Source organism: Sander vitreus, unplaced genomic scaffold (genome assembly GCF_031162955.1).
Source record: "Sander vitreus isolate 19-12246 unplaced genomic scaffold, sanVit1 ctg298_0, whole genome shotgun sequence".
In the NCBI taxonomy this organism is placed as follows: Eukaryota; Metazoa; Chordata; class Actinopteri; order Perciformes; family Percidae; genus Sander; species Sander vitreus.
This window is the reverse complement of record NW_027595452.1, coordinates 82,501-107,500: the sequence shown is the minus strand read 5'-3', so window position 1 is coordinate 107,500 and position 25,000 is coordinate 82,501. Positions and strand designations below refer to the sequence as shown.

The 25,000-nt window shown below is 49.6% G+C and overlaps 1 protein-coding gene across 5 annotated transcripts in view; it reads left to right on the top strand.

The window, feature by feature from the left end:
* Positions 1-25,000, top strand: part of LOC144513620 (histone-lysine N-methyltransferase 2C-like) — a 71,153-nt gene that overhangs the window by 19,214 nt on the left and 26,939 nt on the right. Inside the window, exons 22-42 of one of the 5 annotated variants that reach the window (XM_078244771.1) lie at positions 29-160; positions 528-839; positions 1,118-1,191; positions 1,351-1,599; positions 2,904-3,038; positions 6,640-7,132; positions 7,814-8,538; positions 9,328-9,651; positions 9,958-10,226; positions 11,007-11,191; positions 12,402-12,764; positions 14,505-14,732; positions 15,399-15,581; positions 15,849-16,211; positions 17,503-17,617; positions 18,135-18,201; positions 18,298-18,361; positions 20,201-20,433; positions 22,583-22,951; positions 23,040-23,147; positions 23,732-24,505. In XM_078244771.1, coding sequence (XP_078100897.1) covers positions 29-160; positions 528-839; positions 1,118-1,191; positions 1,351-1,599; positions 2,904-3,038; positions 6,640-7,132; positions 7,814-8,538; positions 9,328-9,651; positions 9,958-10,226; positions 11,007-11,191; positions 12,402-12,764; positions 14,505-14,732; positions 15,399-15,581; positions 15,849-16,211; positions 17,503-17,617; positions 18,135-18,201; positions 18,298-18,361; positions 20,201-20,433; positions 22,583-22,951; positions 23,040-23,147; positions 23,732-24,505 — 5,765 coding nt within the window. Of the gene's footprint in view, positions 1-28; positions 161-527; positions 840-1,117; positions 1,192-1,350; positions 1,600-2,903; positions 3,039-6,639; positions 7,133-7,813; positions 8,539-9,297; positions 9,652-9,957; positions 10,227-11,006; positions 11,192-12,401; positions 12,765-14,504; positions 14,733-15,398; positions 15,582-15,848; positions 16,212-17,502; positions 17,618-18,134; positions 18,202-18,297; positions 18,362-20,200; positions 20,434-22,582; positions 22,952-23,039; positions 23,148-23,731; positions 24,506-25,000 lie in introns of all 5 variants that reach the window. The other 4 variants (XM_078244769.1, XM_078244770.1, XM_078244768.1 and 1 more) reach the window with 4 other exon arrangements.

The following is a 25,000-nucleotide window of genomic DNA, read 5'->3' as shown; positions in this document are numbered from 1 at the left end:
GTGTGTGTGTGTGTGTGTGTGCGCGCAGAGCTGGAGGGGAAGGACGTGGAGGAGGTGTTTACCGCTGTTCTCAGTCCAAACAGCAACAACCACCAACAACCAGGGCAAAGCCAACACGCACACACTGCAGCCGGAAGCAAGGGAAACACACACCACTCAGGTATATATACATACACACGCATAGTGTGTCTCACTATCTTTGTGGGGACCCGTCATTGAGATAATGCATTCCCTAGCCCCTTACCCTAACCTTAACCATCACCACTAAATGCCTAACCTTAACCCTTACCCTCACCCTAACCAGAACCTCATTCTAACCCTAATCCTAAAACCAGGTCTTAACCCTCAAACACACCTTTAACCTTGTGGGGTCCAGCATTTTGTCCCCACAAAGCTGTTCGGACCCCACAAGTATACTGGACTTCTGGTTTTTGGACCCCACAAATATAGTTAAACAAGAACACACACACACATGCACACACACTGGTCAAACAGATTGATTGATTATTGAATGTGTCTCTCTGCAGCTACTGTGTTTCCTCGTCTTCCGCTGATGAACGGCCTGATGGGAGCTGCTTCTCACTTCTCAAACCCTCCCATGATGCCCGGTGTGGCTCAGAGTCCCGCAGGCTTTAGGATGCCCCCTCCCGAGAGCCCTGCCCCTGGGCTGGCCTCTGCCAATCAGGCGCCAGCGGGCGAGGCCGAGCAGGACGTGATGTCGACGGCTCAGAGAGGCATGTTGAAGTGGGAGAAGGAAGAAAGTCTGGGAGAGATGGCCACCGTCGCTCCGGTCCTCTACTGCAACACCAACTTCCCCCAGCTGAAAGAGCAGCATCCTGGTACACACACACACACACACAGATGCACACGCACACGTACGGAGACACACACACACACACACAGATGCACACGCACGAGACACGCACACACACACACACAGATGCACACGCACACGTACGGAGACACACACACACACACAAATGCACACACAGAGACACACATACGCAGATACACACACATATGCACAGGGACACAAACACACTCACACAAACACACACACAGACGAACAGACAGATATTTGTGTGAAAATGTTTGTTTTAATTATTTTGTGTGCCAGAATGGTCGACCAGAGTGAAGCAGATCGCCAAGCTGTGGAGGAAAGCCAGCTCTCAGGACAGAGCTCCCTTCGTGGTGAGTTTAGACTCCTGATCATATATCATGTCACTTTAATATTTCAACAACTAATCGCAGCCACAAATCATCGATCCATGTTGTTCATAAACTAGACTAAATGGAAAAACCATTTAACTCTGTAGACTTCTTGTTTGACTTGTTTTCTCCGTCCGCCAGCAAAAAGCTCGAGATAACCGGGCGGCTCAGCGCATCAGCAGGGTGCAGCTGTCCAACGACCCGCTCAAACGCCACCCGCCCTCGCAGCCACCCTCGCACCCGCCCTCGCAGCAGCAGCAGCAGCAGCAGCATCAACTACCACTGCCGCCGGGACCTTATGACCCTGTTTCCATGGAGACGGAGGGGGCGTTCAGGGACCCGCTGAGGCCCAGAGAGACGGAGCAGGAGCAGGAGTGGAAGCTCCGACAGGTGAGCAGAGTTTCAGTGCGTTTGTCTTTAACACATCACCCCGCCCCCCCCATGATGTAGAACCAGAAACGGGAAACCAACGCCAGACTGCAGCTGCAGAGAGCAGGACTTTTTCTGGACACATCTTCATGATCAACTTAAATCACTGACTGTTATATTTTATAAGCCTTTCAGATCTTAAAGGAACTGCTTATCCAGGTCACATTAAAGGGTAACTTCCATGTGTGTGTGTCTGAGTGTCTGATGAGAACAACAATCTGTGAAACTGGTCCAGTATTAAACCAGAACCAAGCTGTAATGTTACCCTACAGGACTAATGTTCAGCAGCAGTTAGAGTCACTAAAAGTTCTGTTGTTGCTGCTGACAGACTCAGATTATTATTCTAAGTGTCTGACAACATTATGGGATGGATCCCTACAGAGATAGACCTTTTAGTTAAAGAGTAAGATCCTTTTAGTTTAACATGAAACAGCCCCGAAATCACCATCACCAAACCCACCAGACTCCATGTAAATAATCAGGACTTTTAGCGTGTATAGAGCCAGCATATCTCCACCAGACTCCATGTAAATAATCAGGACTTTTAGCGTGTATAGAGCCAGCATATCTCCACATGTAAATGGGTGAATTAAGGGTTTATTTCAACCAAACCAGAGTGGTGATTGTTGGAACAGTGGAAAGATGAACCAAGACGGCTTTTCATAGTTTTATTTAGTTTCTGTCCACTTTGAATGAAGTGTGTTTTACGATGATAAAAGTCCTGATTATTTACATGGAGTCTGGTGGGTTTGGTGATGGTGATTTCGGGGCTGTTTCATGTTAAACTAAAAGGATCTTACTCTTTAACTAAAAGGTCTATCTCTGTAGGGATCCTTTCATAATGTTGTCACACTTAAATTATTATTCTGAGTCCGTCAGCAGCAACAACAGAACGTTTAGTGGACGCTGACTGATGCTGAACATCTGTACATTAACGTTACATTGCAGCGTTTTCACTGCTGCCGACTGCAAAGATCTTGATTAATACTGGACCAGTTTCAAAGATTGTTGTTCCATCAGACACAAAAAGGTTGATTAAAAACCCAAAGTTACCCCTTTAAACGTTCGGATCTCCTCTGGGATCGGCTGTCAGGGTGGCTTTGGTTTCCCCGCTCTCTCAACCATGTAGTAACCGTGGTAACCAGCAGGCTGCATGTCTGACTGTTGTCCCTGATGATGATGAAGATGATGATGAGTGTGATGTGCATGCTGCTGAGCCTCACCCGCTGCCACTAATATCTCTGATGTAATTGTCATTGACAAAGGGAGAGGTAAATGACAGATGGGGAGCCGGTATGAAGAGGCAGGAAAATCTCCCCCAAAGCAAAGCCCTAAAATCACCAACTGATAAAGATTGTCCCTACCAGGCATCTGTAGCAGGCGGTGGCAAAGAGGCTCTGGTAAGATCTCAAGGAGAACCTGTTCCAGGCGGACTTCCTGGATCCACAACGCTCTGAAATCCTCGTCCTGTCCCGGGCCTGCACACACACGCTTCTGTTTTCACTCTGATCCCCTGGAGGTCGGCAGCTGGTCGGCAGCTGGTCGGCAGCTGGTCGGCAGCTGGTCGGCAGCTGGTCGGCTGCTGGTCGGCAGCTGGTTAGAGGGCTATTTTGGCTGCAGTAAGGTCTGGCTACACCACAGATGCATTATGGGATAGGAGGGAAAAAAAACTCTGGGTTGTTTGTATTTCTTTAAACCAATCTCAATTAGGGTTGGGCATCGAGAATAAATATATATATATATATATATATATATATATATATATATATATATATATATATATATATATATATATATATATATATATTAATGCAGTTCACCGCTCGCCTCCGGGGCAGAAACACCGGAAACTAGAAGTGTGGCGGCGAGGCTGAGCCCACGCAGACTCTCCCAAAAAGAGGATTTCAGACACGTGGATCCAGGATCGGTCACGGCCGCCTTCTCTGGGCCAAAGAAACATTCTGACATTCGAGGGGTTTGGGACCAACGGTTTGAGTCTGAAGTGGAGTCGGCCCAGAGTCGCTGTCCGTGGCCTCAGTCCGCCTCAGAACTGACTGATTTTATTCTGAAGGGATGCTATTTTATTCTGAAGGGATGCTATTTTATTCTGAAGGGATGCTGCGTCACTCTGAATGTTCGTCTGCTGCCGTCCTTCAACATCCACTCCCACTGTTATTCTGCTCTTCGTGTCCGCTGGATACTTAATCATATCTATTACAACCAATTAATTAATCTCAAACTATTCTCATAACCAGATCATCAGTTAGAGTCATTTTCATGATAAAACAGGTAAACGTGTGTGATGTCAGTTTGTTAAATGTGAATATTTTCTAGTTTCTTCTCTCCTCTGGGACAGGAAACTGAATCCTCCTTTCCTTCCTTCCTTCCTTCCTTCCTTCCTTCCTTCTTTCTTTCCTTCTTTCCTCCCTTTCTTTCCTTCCTTCTTTCCTTCCTCCTTTCCTTCCTTCCTTCCTTCTTTCCTTCTTTCCTCCCTTTCTTTCCTTCCTTCTTTCCTTCCTTCCTTCCTTCCTTCCTTCTTTCTTTCTTTCTTTCTTCTTTCTTTCTTCCTTCCTCCTTTCCTTACTTTCTTTCCTTCCTTTCCTTCCTTCTTTCCTCCCTTTCTTTCCCTTCCTTCTTTCCTTACTTTCCCTCTTTCCTCCCTCCTTCTCTTTCCTTCCTTCCTTCCTTCCTTCCTTCCTTCCTTCTTTCCTTCTTTCCTCCCTTTCTTTCCTTCCTTCTTTCCTTCCTTCTTTCCTTCCTTCTTTCCTTCCTTCTTTCCTCCCTTTCTTTCCTTCCTCCTTTCCTTCCTTCCTTCCTTCTTTCCTCCCTTTCTTTCCTTCCTTCTTTCCTTCCTTCTTTCCTTCCTTCCTTCCTTCCTTCCTTCCGTCCTGTCCTCCTGTCCTCCTTTCTTTCTTTCTTTCCTTCCTTCCTTCCTTCTTTCCTCCCTTCCTTCCTTCTTTCCCTCCCTTCCTTCTTTCCTCTCCTTCCTTCTTTCCTTCCTTCCTTCCTCCCTTCTTTCCTTCCTTCCTTCCTTCCTTCCTTCCTTCCTTCCTTCCTTCCTTCTTTCCTTCCTTCCTTCCCTCCTTACATACTTAGTTGAAAACTTGCATACCAACTAGAGCTGCAAAGGTTAATTGATTATTAGCTATTTTAGAGTAGAAAGGTTGCAGCTGCGTCTTTGTTCCGTTACGGTCGAGTGTTTGACGGACGGCAGCAGCTCCACGTTCACTGTGAGCAGGTGTGATGAACCAGGTGTGAGACAGACAGGAAACAGGCAGCGAGGAAACAGGAAGTGACTCTAAAACCCCTTCAGCCATCCCACCAGAACCAGAACCACAGAAGACTGAAACACTTCTGTCTGCAGCACAGCTGTCTGGGTTGCTATAGGAACCTGAAACTAAAACCAAAATAAGCCACGTATCTCCACAACATCCTGACACACATCCTTCTCATCGCCTGAAGCTGAAGGTCCTGAATCAATAAGAAATGGGCTTTTAACTGCGTATACGTTGAGGTGTTTGGGTAGTGTTGTCGAGTTCTTTTCCCTGAGTTTTTGGACTTTTATTTTGGGGATTTTTTACACTTTTTTTTTTTTTTTTGCTTTTTTGACGTTTTATTTTTTTTGAGTTTTTGGACTTTTATTTTGGGGATTTTTTACGCTTTTTTTTTTATTTTTATTTTTTGACGTTATTTTTTTTTGGGAGTTTTTGGACTTTTATTTTGGGGATTTTTTACACTTTTTTTTTTTTCTTTTGCTTTTTTGACGTTTTATTTTTTGGGAGTTTTTGTCCCTTTTTAAAAATGTTTTTCTCTTCACTTTTGTGACTTTTTTTTAAATTTATTTATTTATTTTTACAGTTTTTATGGTTTTGGGGATATTTTTTTTCGTGGCGGCTTTTTTATTGTTTGTATTCTACGATGTTTGGCTTTTTTTTGGGACATATTTATTTATTTATTTACTTTTACTGTTTTTATGGTTTTGGGGAATTTTTAACGCTTTTCTAATTTTTTATTAGGTTTTTTTTAACTTTTTTTTGATTTTTTTTTTTTTTTTTACGGTTTTGCAGCTTTTAGAAAATTAACTTTGTTTCAGTTCTTGCTCGGGACCGAACTCTCACGAGATCTGGCAACTCACGTTTTTCAGTGTTTGACGCCCTTTTGCAGCCTTTATGAACTTAATTAGTTTTTATTCTACGTTGTCACTTTTCACAGCATTTTTGATGCCCCCCCCCCACACAGACAGACAGACAGACAGACAGACAGACACACACACACTTTTTCAGTGTTATTGACTCTTATTTTAAAATATTAGTATTTAATAAAATATTTATTTATTATTATCCATCCACACGGCGTTCACTACACTTTGAAACAAGGCCACGCCCCTTTTAAGAGACAGGAAGTGAGGACCGTTACATAATGTTGGCGCTGCTTGAAATACGTAAAATCTTTGAAAGAATCTACTGACAGAGGTGTTTTAGTCGTGGTTTCTGCCCCCCCCCCCCATCCTGCACGCTGTGAACTCATCCTTCACTGATTCTCCCACATTTCCTGAGAGACAGAGAGAGAGACAAAGAGAGACAAAGAGAGAGACAAAGAGAGAGAGAGAGACAAAGAGAGAGAGAGAGACAAAGAGAGAGAGAGAGACAAAGAGAGAGAGAGAGAGAGAGAGAGAAAGAGAGAGAGAGACAAAGAGAGACAAAGAGAGAGAGACGGAGACAGACAGAGAGAGGGAGAGAGCGAGAGACCAAGAGAGACGGGGAGAGAGAGACAAAGAGAGGGAGAGAGAGACAGAGAGAGAAAGAGAGAGACGGAGAGAGGAGAGAGAGACAAAGAGAGGGAGAGAGAGACAGAGAGAGAAAGAGAGACAGAGAGGTAATAGCGAGCATTCCTAGCTGCCATGTCATCATGTTTTCCCGTCCGTGTAGCGAGCGATGGCGCCCTGATGTGTGGCTCTGTGTCTCCGTCCTCCCGTGTCGTGTTTCCGTTTCTCCCTCTCAGATAATGCGTCAGAAGAGCAAGCAGCTGGCCAAGATGGAGGCCACGCAGAAGCTGGAGCAAGTGAAGAGCGAGCAGCGGCAGCAGCAGATGCTGATCGGCCGCCTCTCGCCAGATGGCGGCAGCCGCAGCCCCGGGACGCCCGACGCCGCTCGGGACGCTCAGTCCCGACAGCTGCTGCTGCAGAGCTCCGGATTGGCCGACGACGTCTTCCTCAGACCACAAGCCCCGCCCCCCTCGGGCTTCTCCCCGCTGCCCTCCTCGCCCCTGCACCAGCCGCCGTCCTCCCCCCAGATGTTCTCTCCGCCATCGTCCCGCCCCTCCTCGCCATGGGACCCTTACGGTAAAGTCGTGGGGACTCCCCGTCCCGCGTCCTCCCAGCAGCAACGCCACAACTCCCTCAGCGCCTCTCCAGCACACGATGCCTTCAGCTCGCCAGCGCCATCGCCCGACGCCAAAACCTCCGACGTCTCACGTAGCCTCGCTCCCCAACCAGGTAACTCCCACTGACCATCTCCTCCTTGTTTTCTACTCCCGCTGACCGTCTCCTCCTTGTTTTCTACTCCCGCTGACCGTCTCCTCCTTGTTTTCTACTCCCGCTGACCGTCTCCTCCTTGTTTTCTACTCCCGCTGACCGTCTCCTCCTTGTTTTCTGCTCCCGCTGACCGTCTGCTCCCGCTGACCGTCTCCTCCTTGTTTTCTACTCCCGCTGACCGTCTCCTCCTTGTTTTCTACTCCCGCTGACCGTCTCCTCCTTGTTTTCTGCTCCCGCTGACCGTCTCCTCCTTGTTTTCTGCTCCCGCTGACCGTCTGCTTCCGCTGACCGTCTCCTCCTTGTTTTCTACTCCCGCTGACCGTCTCCTCCTTGTTTTCTGCTCCCGCTGACCGTCTCCTCCTTGTTTTCTACTCCCGCTGACCGTCTCCTCCTTGTTTTCTACTCCCGCTGACCGTCTCCTCCTTGTTTTCTGCTCCCGCTGACCGTCTCCTCCTTGTTTTCTACTCCCGCTGACCGTCTCCTCCTTGTTTTTCTGCTCCCGCTGACCGTCTCCTCCTTGTTTTCTACTCTCGCTGACCGTCTGCTCCCGCTGACCGTCTCCTCCTTGTTTTCTACTCCCGCTGACCGTCTCCTCCTTGTTTTCTACTCCCACTGACCATCCTCCTTGTTTTCTACTCCCAGGGCTGCAGCAGAGTAGGACGGGCATGATGAGCCCCCCCTCTGGCTCCGCCCCCGACCTTTCATCCAGACACGTTGGTATCCGAGCCGCAGAGACGTACCAGAGGACTCCTCTTAACAGTGCTAACCTGCGCGTAGCGCCATCTGAAATGTACTCTCAGGGCGGGCTGTTTAAAGCCCCCATGCCCCCCCAGCAGCCGGAGGTGTTTGGCGGCCCTGGGGGAGTCCGACGGGACCCGTCCAGACCCTCAGACCAGGGCTTCCCCCTCCAACAGTCGCAGGACGCCCCGTTCCCCTCCAGTCCACTGTCGGGGTTGGGCTCGCCACACCGCAGCCCGTACAGACAGGACTACATCCAACCGATCCCCGACCCCTTCCCCCAGCACTCCCCTCTCACGTCCCGGCCCTCGCCAGACCCGTACGCCAACCCTCAGACTCCCGGCACGCCTCGCCAGCACTCGGACCCCGCGTACCTCGCCACGACGTACAACCAGCAGGCCGCCAACCGCCGGCCGTCCCCTTCACACCCAAACCTTGACCCGTACACCTCCAACCCCGGCACGCCGCGCCCCTCTGGCGCCGAGCGCTTCCCCCGATCCCCGGGGAGTCAGCGTGGCGCCGACCCATATGCCCAGCAGCCGTCCACGCCGCGGCCGCAGAAACCACCAGCGGAGAGCTTCACTCCTCAGCCTGCAGAGAGCGGGACCTTCACCCCCACGCTCCACCAGGTAACAGTTCCTACATCACTCACATGTCTGGCAGGGCTGAGAGAGGGAGGGAGACAGAGAGAGAGACAGAGAGAGAGACAGACAGGGAGAGAGAGAGAGAGAGAGGGAGAGAGACAGACAGAGAGAGAGACAGGGAGGGAGAGGAAGAGAGAGAGAGGAAGAGAGAGAGGGAAAGAGAGGGAAAGAGAGAGAGAGAGGGAAAGAGAGAGAGAGAGGGAAAGAGAGAGAGGGAAAGAGAGAGAGAGAGCGAGAGAGAGAGAGACAGAGAGAGAGACAGGGAGAGACAGAGCAAGAGAGAGGGAGAGAGCGAGAGAGAGAGAGACAGGGAGAGAGAGAGAGAGAGAGGGAGAGAGACAGACAGAGAGAGAGACAGGGAGAGAGAGAGAGAGAGAGGGAGAGAGACAGACAGAGAGAGAGACAGGGAGGGAGAGGAAGAGAGAGAGGGAGAGAGACAGGGAGGGAGTTATTTTCATCGTGGATTATTTCCTGGATGACAGGATGAGTAGTTCTGTCTCTAAAATGTGGATCAGAGTTTCCCAAAGTCCTGAGATAAACGTCCTCAAATGTCTCGTTTTGTCCACAACTCAAAGATCTTCAGTTTCCTGTCCCAGAGGAGAGAAGAAACTACAACAATATTCATATTTAACACGCTGACATCACACAAGTTTACCTGTTTTATCATAAATGACTCAAACTGATCATCAGAATAGTTGGAGATTAATTTATAAATTGACAACTAATCCATTTTAATCTTTGCAGTTCACATGTCTGGACTTTTCCTCTCTTCAGTTGCAGCAGTCTCCGGGACGTCAACAACAACAACAACAACAACAACAACAACATCAACAACAGCAGCAACAGCAGCAGCAGGACTCATTTCCCAGAACCCCCGGCAGCCAGACCCCAAAGCATGCTGGGATGTCGGAGGAGAGTGTCTTCCTGGGCGGTCAGACTCAGGGTCACGATGCCTTCGAGCAGGGTCACATGACCTCCGGTCCCTCGCTGACGGACAAGACAACAGCCAATGAAATGGCAGCGCTGGGCGTGGCCTCTCTGGACGGACCAATGAGCATGCTGCCTCAGCTCGGTGACTCGGAGGAGAAGCTGAGACAGGTGGGAGTGAGATGTTAGTTACTATTACGTGTGAAGGTAGCATCGCTGTCAGATTGCCATCAGATCACATATCCCGTTTTTACTGTGCTCTGCTGAGAGAGGGAGGGAGAGAGAGAGAGACAGACAGAGAGAGAGAGACAGACAGACACAGTCTGACCGCATCGCTGGCTGAGTTCTTACTGAGTTGTACTAATGTACTAATGTTGTACTAATGCTGTGCTGTGTTGTACTAATGTTGTGCTAAGGTTGTACTAATGTTGTGCTAAGGTTGTACTAATGTTGTGCTGTGTGTGTGTCCCTGTTTAGCGCCAGCGTCTGCGGCAGCTGATCCTGAGACAGCAGCAGCAGAAGAGTGCCTTACGGCAGGAGAAAGGTCTGCAGGAAGCAGCTTCTGCTTCTGCAGCGCGACACTGGGCCCAGGTGGACCCCCCCACGGCTCCCCCAGCTGACCTGTTTGGACGCCCCCCTCCCCCGTACCCTGGCACAGTGAGGCCTGTCGGGGGGCCGGCGGGTTTCCCAGCAGAGCAGAGAGGCTTCGGCCCCCGAGAGCTCGGAGTCAGAGCACCAAACCTCAGGTACTGATACTCAGACCTGGGGTCCGGTATCGCCAATGATTCCCAAGGTCCCGATGAGATTGCATTTCCCATTCGAAACCTGTCCAAACTGACGCTTTACAACGAGACACTGCAGACAAAAACATTATTTTTCTAATAATTTATCTTCCATAATATGTCTTCTTCAGACTGGTGGAAAGAAAACATTGATTTGACTACGCTGTGTCTATTTGTGTCTCCTTAACCGCTGAAACGCTGAAAAAAGTGACCAAAAGAATCGGAAAAAGTGACAAAAAAACCATCAAAAACCTTGTCAAAGGTGACAAAAAAATAGGAATAGTTTTTTTTTGAAAAAGCGACGAAAAACTTGTTAAAAAACAACACCAAAAGTGACAATAAAATTGGAAAGAAAGTGACAAAAACGTCAGTGTAGAAAAAAACAACAAAATGTTGAAATTTCGACCCAGAGAAACCGTTGCAGGTCGACAGGAAGACAACACACAAGGGTTAATTCCCCAAAAGTTAGCATTTCATAATCAGTGTTTTCTCTGTTTGTAGTAATCCAATCGGTTTAATTCCGATTGGATTGCATTTCTGATTGGATATCAACCAGATTAGGCAAATGTCAGTTCCAAAGATAGTTTAGAAGACTTTTTACTTTTTACTCCGTGGTGAAAAGACAGATATTAAAATATCCATTTTATTCATGCATGTCAGATCACTCAAACAAAGATCCATTTTAACTGGAGAATCTGTGATTTGAACCCAGAACTCATCACACATATCTTCTTCTCTCTGCGGCAGGTTTGGTGTTCCTCCAGCCAGTCTCCAGGACTCCTTCTTGCGTCCTCCCCAGGGTGCGGTGCCTGGATCTGGGATCAGTTCTCTGGAGGGAGTCCCTGCCCAGATGAGGAGGCCGATGCCTGGGGAGTTCACGGGGATCCGCCCCCTCCCTGCTGCCGGCACTCAGCCGCACATGATGCCAGGTCAGAGAGTGTGTGTGTGTGTGTGTGTGTGTGTCTATGTATGCATGTGTGTCTGTGTGTGACAACTAGCAACAGCCACGTCAGGCCACGACGTGCCGGACGTCTTTTATGACTGGAAAATGTTGACTATATATAGGACGCTTCTGAAGTTAAAAAAAAAGAAACTCGGGAGCAACACAACTCGTTTGACATAAGTGAAGAAGGTTCGGGAGACGTTGATGACTTACACAGAAGCATTTAATGAAATCTCAATTGAGGAGACAATTAAGCAGGCAGGACAGTTTAACAGCCATGTGTTATTGTGTCGTCCCAACTCTGTGAAGTTCCTGTTTTTAAACTCATACTGGAGACCATAACGTTTAGCTGAACCTTGAACAAAGATATTGGGCCCTAAACACAGATGCCGAAGCCTAGTTCTGCCTATCGCTCTCTCTGGAAAGTGTGGCTGGCCCTCGGACCTCCAGAAGGAGAGAGTCCTGAGACAAAACATCCCCTTATCATGCAGCTGTCTACGGAGACTCCTGGAATCTGTAGATAGACAGACGCTGTGAGCTGCAGAAACAAATAATGGTGGTGGCGTTTAAAAAAAGCACTCAGGACTTTTTGGAAAACACGGTTTACTCCACACAGGTCTATAATGTAAAAACAGACACTGGCAGCTTAAAGAAAGACACCAAGTGTGAACATTTCCTTAACCTGTCAAGCTGCAGACCCACCAACCAGCCGACCGTCAGCAGTAAAGCCAGCGGGACTGATCAGTCTCCCCGAGTCGGTCCAAAAAGTTCCTCAGAACACACGAAGAGACGAGACGTAATACGTCTCCATAACAGCAGGCGGTGCTAATCTGGATTGTTGCCCAAAAATGAAAACCGGCAGCTGATTGGACGAACGCGTCACGTGGGTCTGGCTGCTCCCCGACCATCATGGCGTCTCGTTCAGAACACGATCTCATATTGGACTAAGATAGTTCACCGTAACGTGTTTCTGGAAACATGTGAAGAGAGAAACAGGCCGTGCAGCTGCTGAATCTGTCTTCATTTCAGATCAACAAAGGTCAGTTTAACAGACGGCTGATTATCAGCTCGGTGTGTCAGCGCCTTTAAGCATCAACATACAGGAACACGTGGAGTAGTTTACATATTCGATGTGTACGGACATTATTTTTTACTTGAGGATCTGATAGAAATCTTTTTGTATCCTCCCTCCTCAGGTCTCCAGCAGCCCTTCCCTCCTCGCTCCTTCCCCCTGCAGCAGCACAGCATCATGGGACAGCCATACATCGAGCTTCGACATCGCATCCCCGAAAACCGCCTGAGGCTGTCCTTCCCTCTGCCCGCCGGCCCAGACCCCCGAGACCTGCGGCCGTGTCCGCCGGTGGCAGCGACACTGGGCCAGCAGTCGGTGCTGGAGCAGCTGAACCAGCAGCAGCTAGCACACGCAGCAACGCTGAGTCACGCCCTCCCCGGGGCTGATGGGATGGAGGAGCACCTGGAGGACTCGGCAGTGAAGGACTTGGAGGACGTGGAGGTGAAAGATCTGGTCGACCTGAACCTGAACCTCGACCCTGAAGACGGTACGAGCACACTGATCACACATCTATTACAAGTTGTTCAAGCGTAGCTCTCCCCAAACTGCAACCTAGGGTGTTTGTGTGAATGTTCCCGAGTCAAACCTTCGTTTAAAAGCATATTTAGGACGGAAACGCCACTTTTAAGATGCACCGTATTCTGGTTTTTGGGTCAAATAGCCTTTTGAATGGGAGAGCTAGGGACACTTTGATGCTTGCCTCAAAATATCTATCTTTAAACACTAAGAAGGCTCGACACAACATGAGACTTTGCTCCAAGTATCACCAGGGACTCTACACCTTAACCACAGCACTGACAACATTGGTTGGTTCCCAGAGTTTACTGAAAAAGGTTTAACAACTCACTGTAGCAGCAGTTGTTGCTGTTGTTGTTTCCAGGCGCTACCATCTCTGAATGTAACGTAACAGAGAGGAGAGTAAAGATGGAGAGCTCCTAAAGCTTAGTTCCATAGAAATGCACGGATAATTTGTTGTTTTGTCGTTAGTGAAACACAATATTGACCTCGTAGTTGAAGGAGCCTCATATAAGAATGACATTTCCTCCTGTGGAGTCCGTTCATTCACACTCAGAGATCTCCTCTTTTTGACTGGCAAGATGGCTGCGAGCGGAAACAACAACAGCTAGCGTGAGTTGTTAAAACCTTTCTTTTAGTAAACTCTGAACACTAACAATGTTGCACTGACATAATGCCCAAACGACACAATGACATAATGCCCAAACGACACAATGACATAATGCCCAACCGACACAATGACATAATGCCCTTAACAACACAATGACATAATGCCCAACCGACACAATGACATAATGCCCAAACGACACAATGACATAATGCCCAAACGACACAATGCACTGACATAATGCCCAAACGACACAATGACATAATGCCCAAACGACACAATGACATAATGCCCAAACGACACAATGACATAATGCCCTTAACGACACAATGACATAATGCCCTTAACGACACAATGACATAATGCCCTTAACGACACAATGACATAATGCCCAAACCAAATAGCCTATGTAATCATGGAAGGGATCGTTAAATAGAGAATTTAAACAAGCTGAACCACAGACACCTGGTAGCTGTGGCAAGAGAAATCTCAATCATTCCCAATCTAGCAGAGACGGAGAGCGTAGGTATATGTAAGGAGATAACATAGACACAGGCTCATTATTGATCACTAAAATGATAGTTAACATTAGTCATTACACTTAAACAGCTGATGGAAGTCCAAACTGCCTGAGAGCTTCTCCTGTACTCTACGGTAACTCCTCTACTATGAGACGTGAGCTACAAGGTAATGGAGCCTTTTATACATTGTCGTGTTTCTTTAGAAATAAACAACGGACAAATAGAGTCTTTAAACGCTTCAGATGTAAAGGTATTCTCTGTCAAAGTGACGTCAGAATGAATGGCAGTCAATGGGATGCTAACGGGATGCTAACGGGGGGTGATGGCTTGGTAGCATCAACATGGCTCCATAGGAGCTACGCGTTCGGGGAGAGGCTGACCCCCTTGACCACAAGTTGTTGAACAAACGTAGCTGTCGAGGCTTCAGTTACCGTGGTTTCATCCAAAGGGTGTTGGAAAAACAACACTGTTACGATTACTATGGCTCCGCCCACAAAACCCGTCATCGCTGTTTACAAACGCAAAATAGTTTTATAAGAAAGTGCAGAAAGTTGTTGTGACGAGTTCCTGCTGGCTGTTTCAGGTAAAGAGGATCTGGATCTGGGTCCCAACGACCTCCATCTCGACGACTTCCTGCTGTCGGGGAAGTTCGACCTGATCGCGTACGCCGACCCCGAGCTCAATCTGGAGGACAAGAAGGACATGTTCAACGAGGAGCTGGAGCTGGGCGAGACGGCCGAGGACAGGAAGACGGACAGCCACTTCAAACAGGAAGTACAGGACGGGGTCAAGACCGAAGCCAGGCACACAGGTAATATACACTGTCAACACCACACACGCACGCGCACACACACACACACACAGGCCCACAGGCTACAGGTATATCACTGTCAACACCACACACGCACGCACACACACACACACACACACACACACACACACACACACAGGCCCACAGGTAATATACACTGTCAACACCACACACGCACGCATGCACGCGCACACACACACACACACACACACACACACACAGGCCCACAGGTAATATACACTGTCAACACCACGCGCACACACACACACACACACACACACAGGCCCACAGGTAATATACACTGTCAACACCACACACACACACACACACACACACACACACAGGCCCACAGGTAATATACACTGTCAACACCACACACGCACGCGCACACACACACACACACACACACACACGCGCACACACACACAGGCCCACAGGTAATATACACTGTCAACAACACACGCACACAGACAAACGCACACACAGAAACACACACAGACAGGCACACAGACAGACACACAGGTAATATAAACTGTCAACAACACACACACACACACCCACACACACACACACACACACACACACACAGAGATGCACAGCTAGCATGCACGCACACGCACATGCTAGCTGTGCTCTGCTGCGTTCACTGACCCTCTGATTTATCAGCTCCACAGCCCGGCGTCTTCACCACCATCAGACCCCCCGGACCCCTAGTGGCCGAGGCAGCCGGCTCGCTCCAGAAAGGGGATGACTCTGGTTCTGGTTCAGGGGCCTTGCCCACTCTCCAGACCCAGGAACAGGCTCCGTCGTCGGGCATGACTCCCAGGGTTCACCCCCCCATGGCTGGAGGTAAACAAATACTACAAATCATATCGGTGCATAAACTCCAGTACCACCGATACCAGTACCAGCATTTTAAAGATTTGGAACCCACGGCCGCTGCATCAAGGAGTAAACCTCTATATATGTGCGCCTGCTCTACCAACTGAGCTAACCGGCCACGATACCAGCATTTTAGGCGGTATCAGAGGCTCTTCAGATACTGGCATCTGTACAGAACAACTTCAGTAGTTATTGATGATAAACATGTGCATTGTTTCTCCGTCTCGTCTGCAGGTCCGCAGTCTGTCTTCCAGCAGAGACCGTTTGGACCCTCGTCTCTCTTCACCCCCCACCCTCAGGGTCTCCCTCTGTCCCTCCAACCCCCCCAGCCCCGCCTCCTCCTCAACCCCCAGACCCAGCTTTCACAGCCGGGGGGCTCCACGCAGACCCAGACCCAGACCGTCTTCCTCCAGAACCAGAACCAGAGCCAGGACCCGGACCCGGACCAGGACCCACACAGGGCTCTGCTCCTGGAGGAGCAGCCACTACTGCTGCAGGACCTCCTGGACCAGGAGCGCCAGGAGCAGCAGCAGCAGAAACAGATGCAGGCGCTGATCAGACAGAGGCCCCCCTCAGACGCTGTGTTACCCAACATGGGTAAGACCTGAACCCCAACACACCTTTCCCCTGTTTCCCCTCGGTTTGGGGAAGACTTTTAGGCTGCATTCAGACCGGGAAATGCCAATCTGGTGATTCTCTGCAGGGGGAGAGTTAAGGCCATTTCACGGTTGTGCGCAAACTCCACGCCGTCGTGACCCTTTCAGAGTTCTGGTCGGGGTTGAACGTGTTTCTTTGCATCGCGGTGCATTTGACCGCCAGAACGCTAGGGTGTGTGTGGTTTCTGGAGGGTCAACTGTTTGTTTACTTGTGCGTTGGTGTGTGCCTCGAGCCTGTGTGTGTAGGGGGGGTGTGTGTGTGTGTGTGTGTGTATGTATATGTGTGTAGGGTGTGTGTGTGTGTGAGATTATCTTCTGAGTGAGTAGTGACTCTAGATTGTTAGTGAGAATCAAAACAGAGTCTCTCCTGTTCTTTCTGACCACGGTGGGAACTCTGTATCAGGAGAAGTTAACCTCTCCTTGATCTCATGTTGTTATGGAGAAGGAGAACCAGGAAATGAGTCGGGAAGGGGGGGAGGAAGGGGGGAATGCAACCCTACCAAGCCACGGCCGAGCCACGTGTGTCACTGTGACGTGTAGTTACATTTTTCAAGCGGTGCACGTCAGGCTACGGCGTAGACACAGAGGGTGTCTGCTGGGGTACGCCGCCGATTCTACGCAGAAGCATAAAAAGGCCTTTACTGAAACGGTCCATCTGTGTGACGTCCTGTTCTTTAACCTCCCTGATGTAGCACAAGTACACTTATTATATTTCACAGTTCCTGTTTCCCGTCAGATGGTTTCTAGATCTCTCTTGAAGGCAGTTTCATTTCCAGAGAAAGAGAGAAAGAAAAGAGACGGAGGGACTGAGGAAACAGTCAGCAGTTCAACTCCCGGGCAGTTCAGAGCTTGTTGGGTGTTTTAAAACGTCCTCGTGGCAGAGATAGAGGCAGTGATGTTTTCCGTTTCCTGTACAGGACTCTCACACCGCCTCCAAACACCCCCACAAGTCTGATCTCGTGGTTGTTCGGACGGGGGTCGATTTCAATGTAAAGTTGACTCCGAGTCATCTTAGGAGAACGTAAGCAGAGCTGCAGATCGGCTCCACAAAACTCATGTGTTGAGTGTTTGATAGTTAATTATTTGGGCTTTAATCGAGAGCGTGCTGTACGATGACGCACACCTTGAGTCCTTTTACGGGTACTGTTTTGATTCTTTTATTTTGATAAGGTGTGTGTGTGTGTGTGTGTGTGTGTGTGTGTGTGTGTGTGTGTGTGTGTGTGTGTGTTCAGCAGACTTTGACTCCATCACTGACCCCATCATGAAGGCGAAGATGGTGGCTCTGAAAGGCATCAACAAGGTGATGACGCAGGGCAGCCTGGGACTCAACCCGATGGCCATCAACAGGTACGACCCCCCCCACCCCCTCACCTCCTCTCAGCACTTTCACCATATTCTATCTGGCCGAGGAGAAAACCAACCCAGCTGCCCGTTTGATCGTCATCGTATGTCTTCAGAGAACACTTGTTGATGATTTGATTAGAATGGCTGTTGGTCAAATTCTTTTCAACCTATTTTTACGCTTTGATGTTTTTTACTCTTTTTGTCTGTGTGTGTGTGTGTGTGTCTCTGTGTGTGTGTGTCTCTGTGTGTCTGTCTCTGTGTGTGTGTCTCTGTGTGTGTGTCTCTGTGTGTGTGTGTGTCTCTGTGTGTGTGTGTGTCTCTGTGTGTGTGTGTGTCTCTGTGTGTGTGTGTGTCTCTGTGTGTGTGTGTGTCTCTCTGTGTGTGTGTGTCTGTGTCTGTGTGTGTCTCTGTCTGTGTGTCTGTCTGTGTGTGTGTGTGTCTGTGTGTGTCTGTGTGTGTGTGTGTGTGTGTGTGTCTCTGTGTGTGTGTGTGTGTGTATCTCTGTGTGTGTGTGTGTCAGGTTCCAGCCGGCCCCAGTGGTCCCAGCTCCAGAGGGAGCTCCTCAGCCTCCACAGCCGGTGGGACAGGTGTGTATAACCTGAACTGAATCACGGTGTCCTCATGTCTCCTGTACTTGCTGAGTTTGGGTTCAAACAGGAAGTGTCTTCTTCTCTTCCTGTCAGGACGGGAAGTTGAACCCCCCGTTGGTGCGTCCCAGCCCTCCCAGCTTCGGCCCGGGCTTCAGCAGTGAGTATCAGAAAATAATCCCAGCATGCTCAGCAGTTAAAATACATGTGAACATTAAAGGGGTTGATATGGACATAATGAGCACAAATAGATAGTCAAATATATTCCAACCTCAGTGCTTTATAGTCATTATTTTTCATCATCAAAGAGAAGTTTGTCTCTGATTTAAATGTGTGGAAGAACGCAGCAATGAAATCATATTTTAGTTGTAAATACAGATACATGTGAGTGACTGTGTTTAACGATGTTATGTCTCGTATCGGTCACACAGGACAGACTTTCAGATATCACTAAACAATAACAGATATATCGTTATTAAACTTGTGATTTACCCCCCTAGGGAAAACAAAAAGCATTAATCAATTAATTAATTGGTATTTTTAAAGGAACATGCCAACTTATTGGGACTTTGTCTTAACCGGCTCCATCTAGCCTAGCTTAGCACAGATCCTGGAAGTAACTGGCTCCATCTAGCCTAGCTTAGCACAGATCCTGGAGGTAACCGGCTCCATCTAGCCTAGCTTAGCACAGATCCTGGAGGTAACTGGCTCCATCTAGCCTAGCTTAGCACAGATCCTGGAAGTAACTGGCTCCATCTAGCCTAGCTTAGCACAGATCCTGGAGGTAACTGGCTCCATCTAGCCTAGCTTAGCACAGATCCTGGAGGTAACTGGCTCCATCTAGCCTAGCTTAGCACAGATCCTGGAGGTAACTGGCTCCATCTAGCCTAGCTTAGCACAGATCCTGGAAGTAACTGGCTCCATCTAGCCTAGCTTAGCACAGATCCTGGAGGTAACTGGCTCCATCTAGCCTAGCTTAGCACAGATCCTGGAGGTAACTGGCTCCATCTAGCCTAGCTTAGCACAGATCCTGGAGGTAACTGGCTCCATCTAGCCTAGCTTAGCACAGATCCTGGAGGTAACTGGCTCCATCTAGCCTAGCTTAGCACAGATCCTGGAGGTAACTGGCTCCATCTAGCCTAGCTTAGCACAGATCCTGGAGGTAACTGGCTCCATCTAGCCTAACTTAGCACAGATCCTGGAGGTAACTGGCTCCATCTAGCCTAGCTTAGCACAGATCCTGGAGGTAACCGGCTCCATCTAGCCTAGCTTAGCACAGATCCTGGAGGTAACTGGCTCCATCTAGCCTAGCTTAGCACAGATCCTGGAGGTAACCGGCTCCATCTAGCCTAGCTTAGCACAGATCCTGGAGGTAACCGGCTCCATCTAGCCTAGCTTAGCACAGATCCCTGGAGGTAACTGGCTCCATCTAGCCTAGCTTAGCACAGATCCTGGAGGTAACTGGCTCCATCTAGCCTACTGCTCCCAATAAGTGACAAAATAACACCAACATGTTCCTATTTACATGTTGTGATTTGTCGAGACACAGCGTGAACAAATAACAAGGTCACATGACACACAGCCATCTTCTAACCGTATACATACTGGGAACTATATTCTCAGAAAGGCCAAGCACTGCTACTCTGCTCGGGGCTTCTCAGGTGCTGCGAGCAGATCACTCCGCCCAAGTAGCAGACATAAAACAGATTGTATTCTTCAGCTTTGGGGAAGTGCACGTTTAGTGATACTTTGCTTGAAAAACCTGAATTCAGGGCTCAGTTGATGTTGTGATAAAGGTCTTAAATTTCATTCATAATGGTCTTGAAAAAGTCTTAAATCTGACTTGTTGAAACCCTGAATCAACAGAGACGTGTCTGTAAACTCGAGCGCTTGCACACACACACACATGCGCGCGCTGGCCTGTTTCAGCGGCCCAGATGTGTCTGCCTCCCCGCAGTGTCTCCGTGTCTAAGTGTCTGACCCATGGTGTGTCCTTCAGACGAGTCCCAGCGGCGGCAGTACGAGGAGTGGCTTGGCGAGACGCAGCAGCTCCTGCAGATGCAGCAGCGCCTCCTGGAGGAGCAGATCGCAGCTCACCGCAAAACCAAGAAGTCTCTGTCGGCCAAACAGAGAACGGCCAAGAAGGCGGGCCGAGCGCTCACCGAGGAGGACGCCGCCCAGCTCCGCAACATCACGGAGCAGCAGGGGACGGTGCAGAAACAGCTGGAGCAGGTACACAAACATCTGCAGACAGAGGGAGGGGGATACAGCTATGGTCTGAACCTACGCAAAATTACACTAAATCAAGGCTAATATATCTATAATAATATAATCACCACCCAGATAACACGTGTCTGTTCCTCGGGAGTGTTTAAAACCAAACCAGGATCTTTTCTCTAAACTTAACGAGTCGTTTTGGTGCCTAAACATAAGGCCTCCTGCACACTGGCTGTGTGGCGTGAGCGTGGCGTGAGTGTGTGGCGAAACATAAGGCCTCCTGCACACTGGCTGTGTGGCGTGAGCGTGGCGTGAGTGTGGCGAAACATAAGGCCTCCTGCACACTGGCTGTGTGGCGTGAGCGTGGCGAAACATAAGGCCTCCTGCACACTGGCTGTGTGGCGTGAGCGTGGTGAAACATAAGGTCTCCTGCACACTGGCTGTGTGGCGTGAGCGTGGTGAAACATAAGGTCTCCTGCACACTGGCTGTGTGGCGTGGGTGAGCGTGGCGAAACATAAGGCCTCCTGCACACTGGCTGTGTGGCGTGAGCATGGCGAAACATAAGGTCTCCTGCACACTGGCTGTGTGGCGTGAGCGTGGCGAAACATAAGGTCTCCTGCACACTGGCTGTGTGGCGTGAGCGTGGCGAAACATAAGGTCTCCTGCACACTGGCTGTGTGGCGTGAGCGTGGCGAAACATAAGGTCTCCTGCACACTGGCTGTGTGGCGTGAGCGTGGCGTGGTGTTTCTGTAGCGTGTCAGCTGCGTGGCGTTTTCTATGTCTTTACACACCAGAAAGGTGTCTGACGCGGCGCTGCTGCTAGTCTTGTCTGGACACATGGAGGTTTCCTATAAACATAAATACAGTGGAACTTTTTCCTATTTTTTTTTTAATTAAGGCATTAAGATCAATTTCCAAAAGATGACTTTTTTATTCCTCTTTTTAGTCAACTGTAGCATGGCTTCATAACCTTATGAGTGCCACTGTACATAGTGACCTGATTACAGCAAAGACAACGTCAGCTGACGACAAAACAGGCTCCAGAATATTTCCTTCTGTGTTGACAGGTGCAGTATGTAAAAGATTGTTATAATATAATAATTGTTTTTTAAATGACATTTATATCTGCATTTACATCAAAACCTAGAGACTTTCAAACATCAACAAGACATTTATTAAATGTATTTAGGGTTGTGCAATATATTGATATTATATCGATACCGTTATATGAGACTAGATATCTTAGTTTTTGGATATCGTGATATGACATAAGTGTCTTCTCCTGGTTTTAAAGGCTGCATTACAGTACAGTGATGTCATGGTCTGAACCTACCAGACTGGTGTAACTGTTCTGTTATTTACCTTTACCCACTCAGTCATTATATCCACATTACTGATGATTATTGATCTGACATCTGTGTGAAGATATTTTGTTGAAGCACCAATCGTCAACCCTAGAATATCGCCACTATATCGATATCGAGGTATTTGGTCAAGAGTATGGTGATATCTGAGTTCCTCCCTATCGCCCAGCCCTAAATGTATTTGTGTCTAAATGACATACAAACATCTTTTCCTATTCTATTTTGCCTGGAAACGCTTCCAACACGTGAAAAATAGGCGTCGGTCCTATTTCTAGCATCCACGCGTTTTCACCGCCCCTGAGACGTGCGTGTTACACAGGCAGTGTGCACGCTCTAACCTGTTACCATGGGAGCCCAAATATAAACGGACACGCTCACGCCACACAGCCACATACACACACACACACACACACACACACACACACACACACACACACACACACACACACACAAACACTCAAACACTCACACACACACACACAAAGAGAGACAAACACTCACACACACTCAAACACTCACACACACACACACATACACACAAAGAGAGACAAACACTCACACACACTCAGACAAACACTCACACACACACACACACACACACACACACACACACACACACACACACACACACACACACACACAGAGAGACAAACACTCACACACACTCAGACAAACACACACGTATATTGTTTTTCTCACTCAGCAAACATTTAAATGTTGTATTCATTTTTAAAGGGACAGTATGAAGGGAAATGTGACAGTTGGAGGTGTTTTCACTGTTTCTGTGATTGTGTTCAGATCCGGAAGCAGCAGAAGGATCACGCCGAGCTGATCGACGACTACAGGACCAAACAGCAGCGAGCTGCAGCGGCACTGCCCCCCCTCTCCCAGCCCCCCCTCTCCAAGCCCCCCCTCTCCCAGCCCCACCCGTGCGCCCCCACCCTGCCCCGCGCCCCAAACGTCCCCCTTGGTTGGTCCCCGGGAGGTGGAGCTCCGGGGGTGATGGGGCAAAGGATGCCTCTTCTTCCACCCCCCCAGATGCCCCCCACCGCCCCCCCTCCCCCGGCCATGACGCCGGGCCTCGCGGCCCCGACAGCGGGCTTCCCCGCTGGGCCCCGGGCCCCCCCTGCAGGATCCAATGGAGCTGCAGGGGACGCCGCGCCTCAGGTAACACACCTGTCACACACGTCTTCACGTTTCATTTGGGACCAACGGGACGCGTTGATGTGAGGAATGTTTGGTTTGTGTCCTGCAGGTGAAGTTTGACGACAACAACCCGTTCAGTGAAGGTTTCCAGGAGAGAGAGAGGAGAGAGAGGCTGAGAGAGCAGCAGGAGAGGCAGAGAGTTCAGCTAATGCACGAGGTGAAGCATCTCACACACACACAGAGACACACACACACACACAGGCGCACGCAGACACACACACACACGCAGACTCGCACGCAGACACACACACACACGCAGACACACACGCGCACACGCAGACACACTCGCACGCACACTCGCACACAGACACCCACGCAGACACACTCGCACACGCAGACACACGCACGCAGACACACACGCGCACGCAGACACACGCAGACACACACGCGCACAGACACACGCGCACAGACACACACACGCACAGACACACACACGCAGACACACACACGCGCACGCAGACACACACACGCACACACGCACACACACACACACACACGCACACACACACACAGACACGCACGCACGCACACACACACAGAGACACGCACACAGACACACTCAGACACAGAGACACACACACACACATGTATATTGTTTTTGTTATCACCATGGCGATATCAGCTGGGTCAAACACATCGTGAAAGAAAATAGTTTGAAAATTTTGAGAAAAGAAGTTTGAATATTTTGACACTTTGACTTCATTCATTCAGTCAAACTGAGCGCTGTTCTCCTCCTGTCAGGTGGAGCGCCATCGCGCCCTGCAGCAGAGGCTGGAGCTGGAGCAGCAAGGCATGCTGGGAAACTCCATGCCCCCATCTGGAGCTTTGCCAGGGGCTCGAGTCGGACAAACGCCTGGACCTCCAGCAACGGACACTCTGTCCCAGATGCCGTTCTTCAGCTCAGAGCTGCCGCAGGACTTCCTCCAGTCGCCCCCGCCTCCCAGACCGGCGTTCCCCCAGCCAGCAGCGCTCCCCCCGGGCTTCCCCGGAGGACGCAGCCCCCTTGAGACAGCGCCCTCCAGCCTACAGGCGCGGCCGAGGCTCCCCGCCCAGGGAGCAGTGCTGCCCACTGGGGTCGCAGCGGCTGGCACTCCCCCCTCTCATCCTCGTTTCGGACATGACTCCTCCTCATCCTCGCCGTCCTTCCCCGGCGCCTCCCTCGCCCAGCTGTACTCTGACATCATCCCCGACGACAAACCAAAGAAGAAAAGGAGCAGGAAGAGGGACGGAGACGACAGCGGCGCGGGCGCCAGGACACCGCTGTCCTCTCACTCTGATGACATCACTGCTCCGCCAACTCCAGCCCGGTCAGACACTTCCTGCTCCACGCCCACACGCAGCAGCGTGGACCAATCAGATGTGAGCTTCTCTCTGAGCTCCAGCCTGGCCGCTCTGGCTCCGTCCTCGGAGCTGGAGAGGCAGCTGTCTGCCATCTCAGCGGCCCAGCAGAGAGGCTCCGTCCTGGGCACGGAGAGCCAGAGAGGCCCCCTGTCTGCAGCCCGTCTGGAGGTCAAGGTCAGTCAAGGGAGTCCCCACGAATTAACGATGATTTTACTATTTATTTGTATTCATGTGATAGGGACAGATCACGTTGAATGAACATCGGTATAAAACACATCATGTAAACATGCCGGAGTTGGCAAGAAAGCTAATTTACATCCGTTGTCCCTGTTTACCCTCGGTTTGTGACGTATTTGGCGTTAAGGGCCCTTCCTCTTGAAAATGCAAAGCAATTTCACATCATTTTGGACTGTTATTATTTTCCTATGTGTGTCCAAACGTTAGAAAAACTAGAGCACACACTCACACACTCAGACACACACTCACACTCACACTCACACACACTCAGACACACACACACACACACACACACACACACACACACACACACACACACACTCACACTCACACACATACACCCACACACACTCACACACATACACTCACACATACACTCACACATACACACACTCACACACTCACACACATACACCCACACACACTCACACT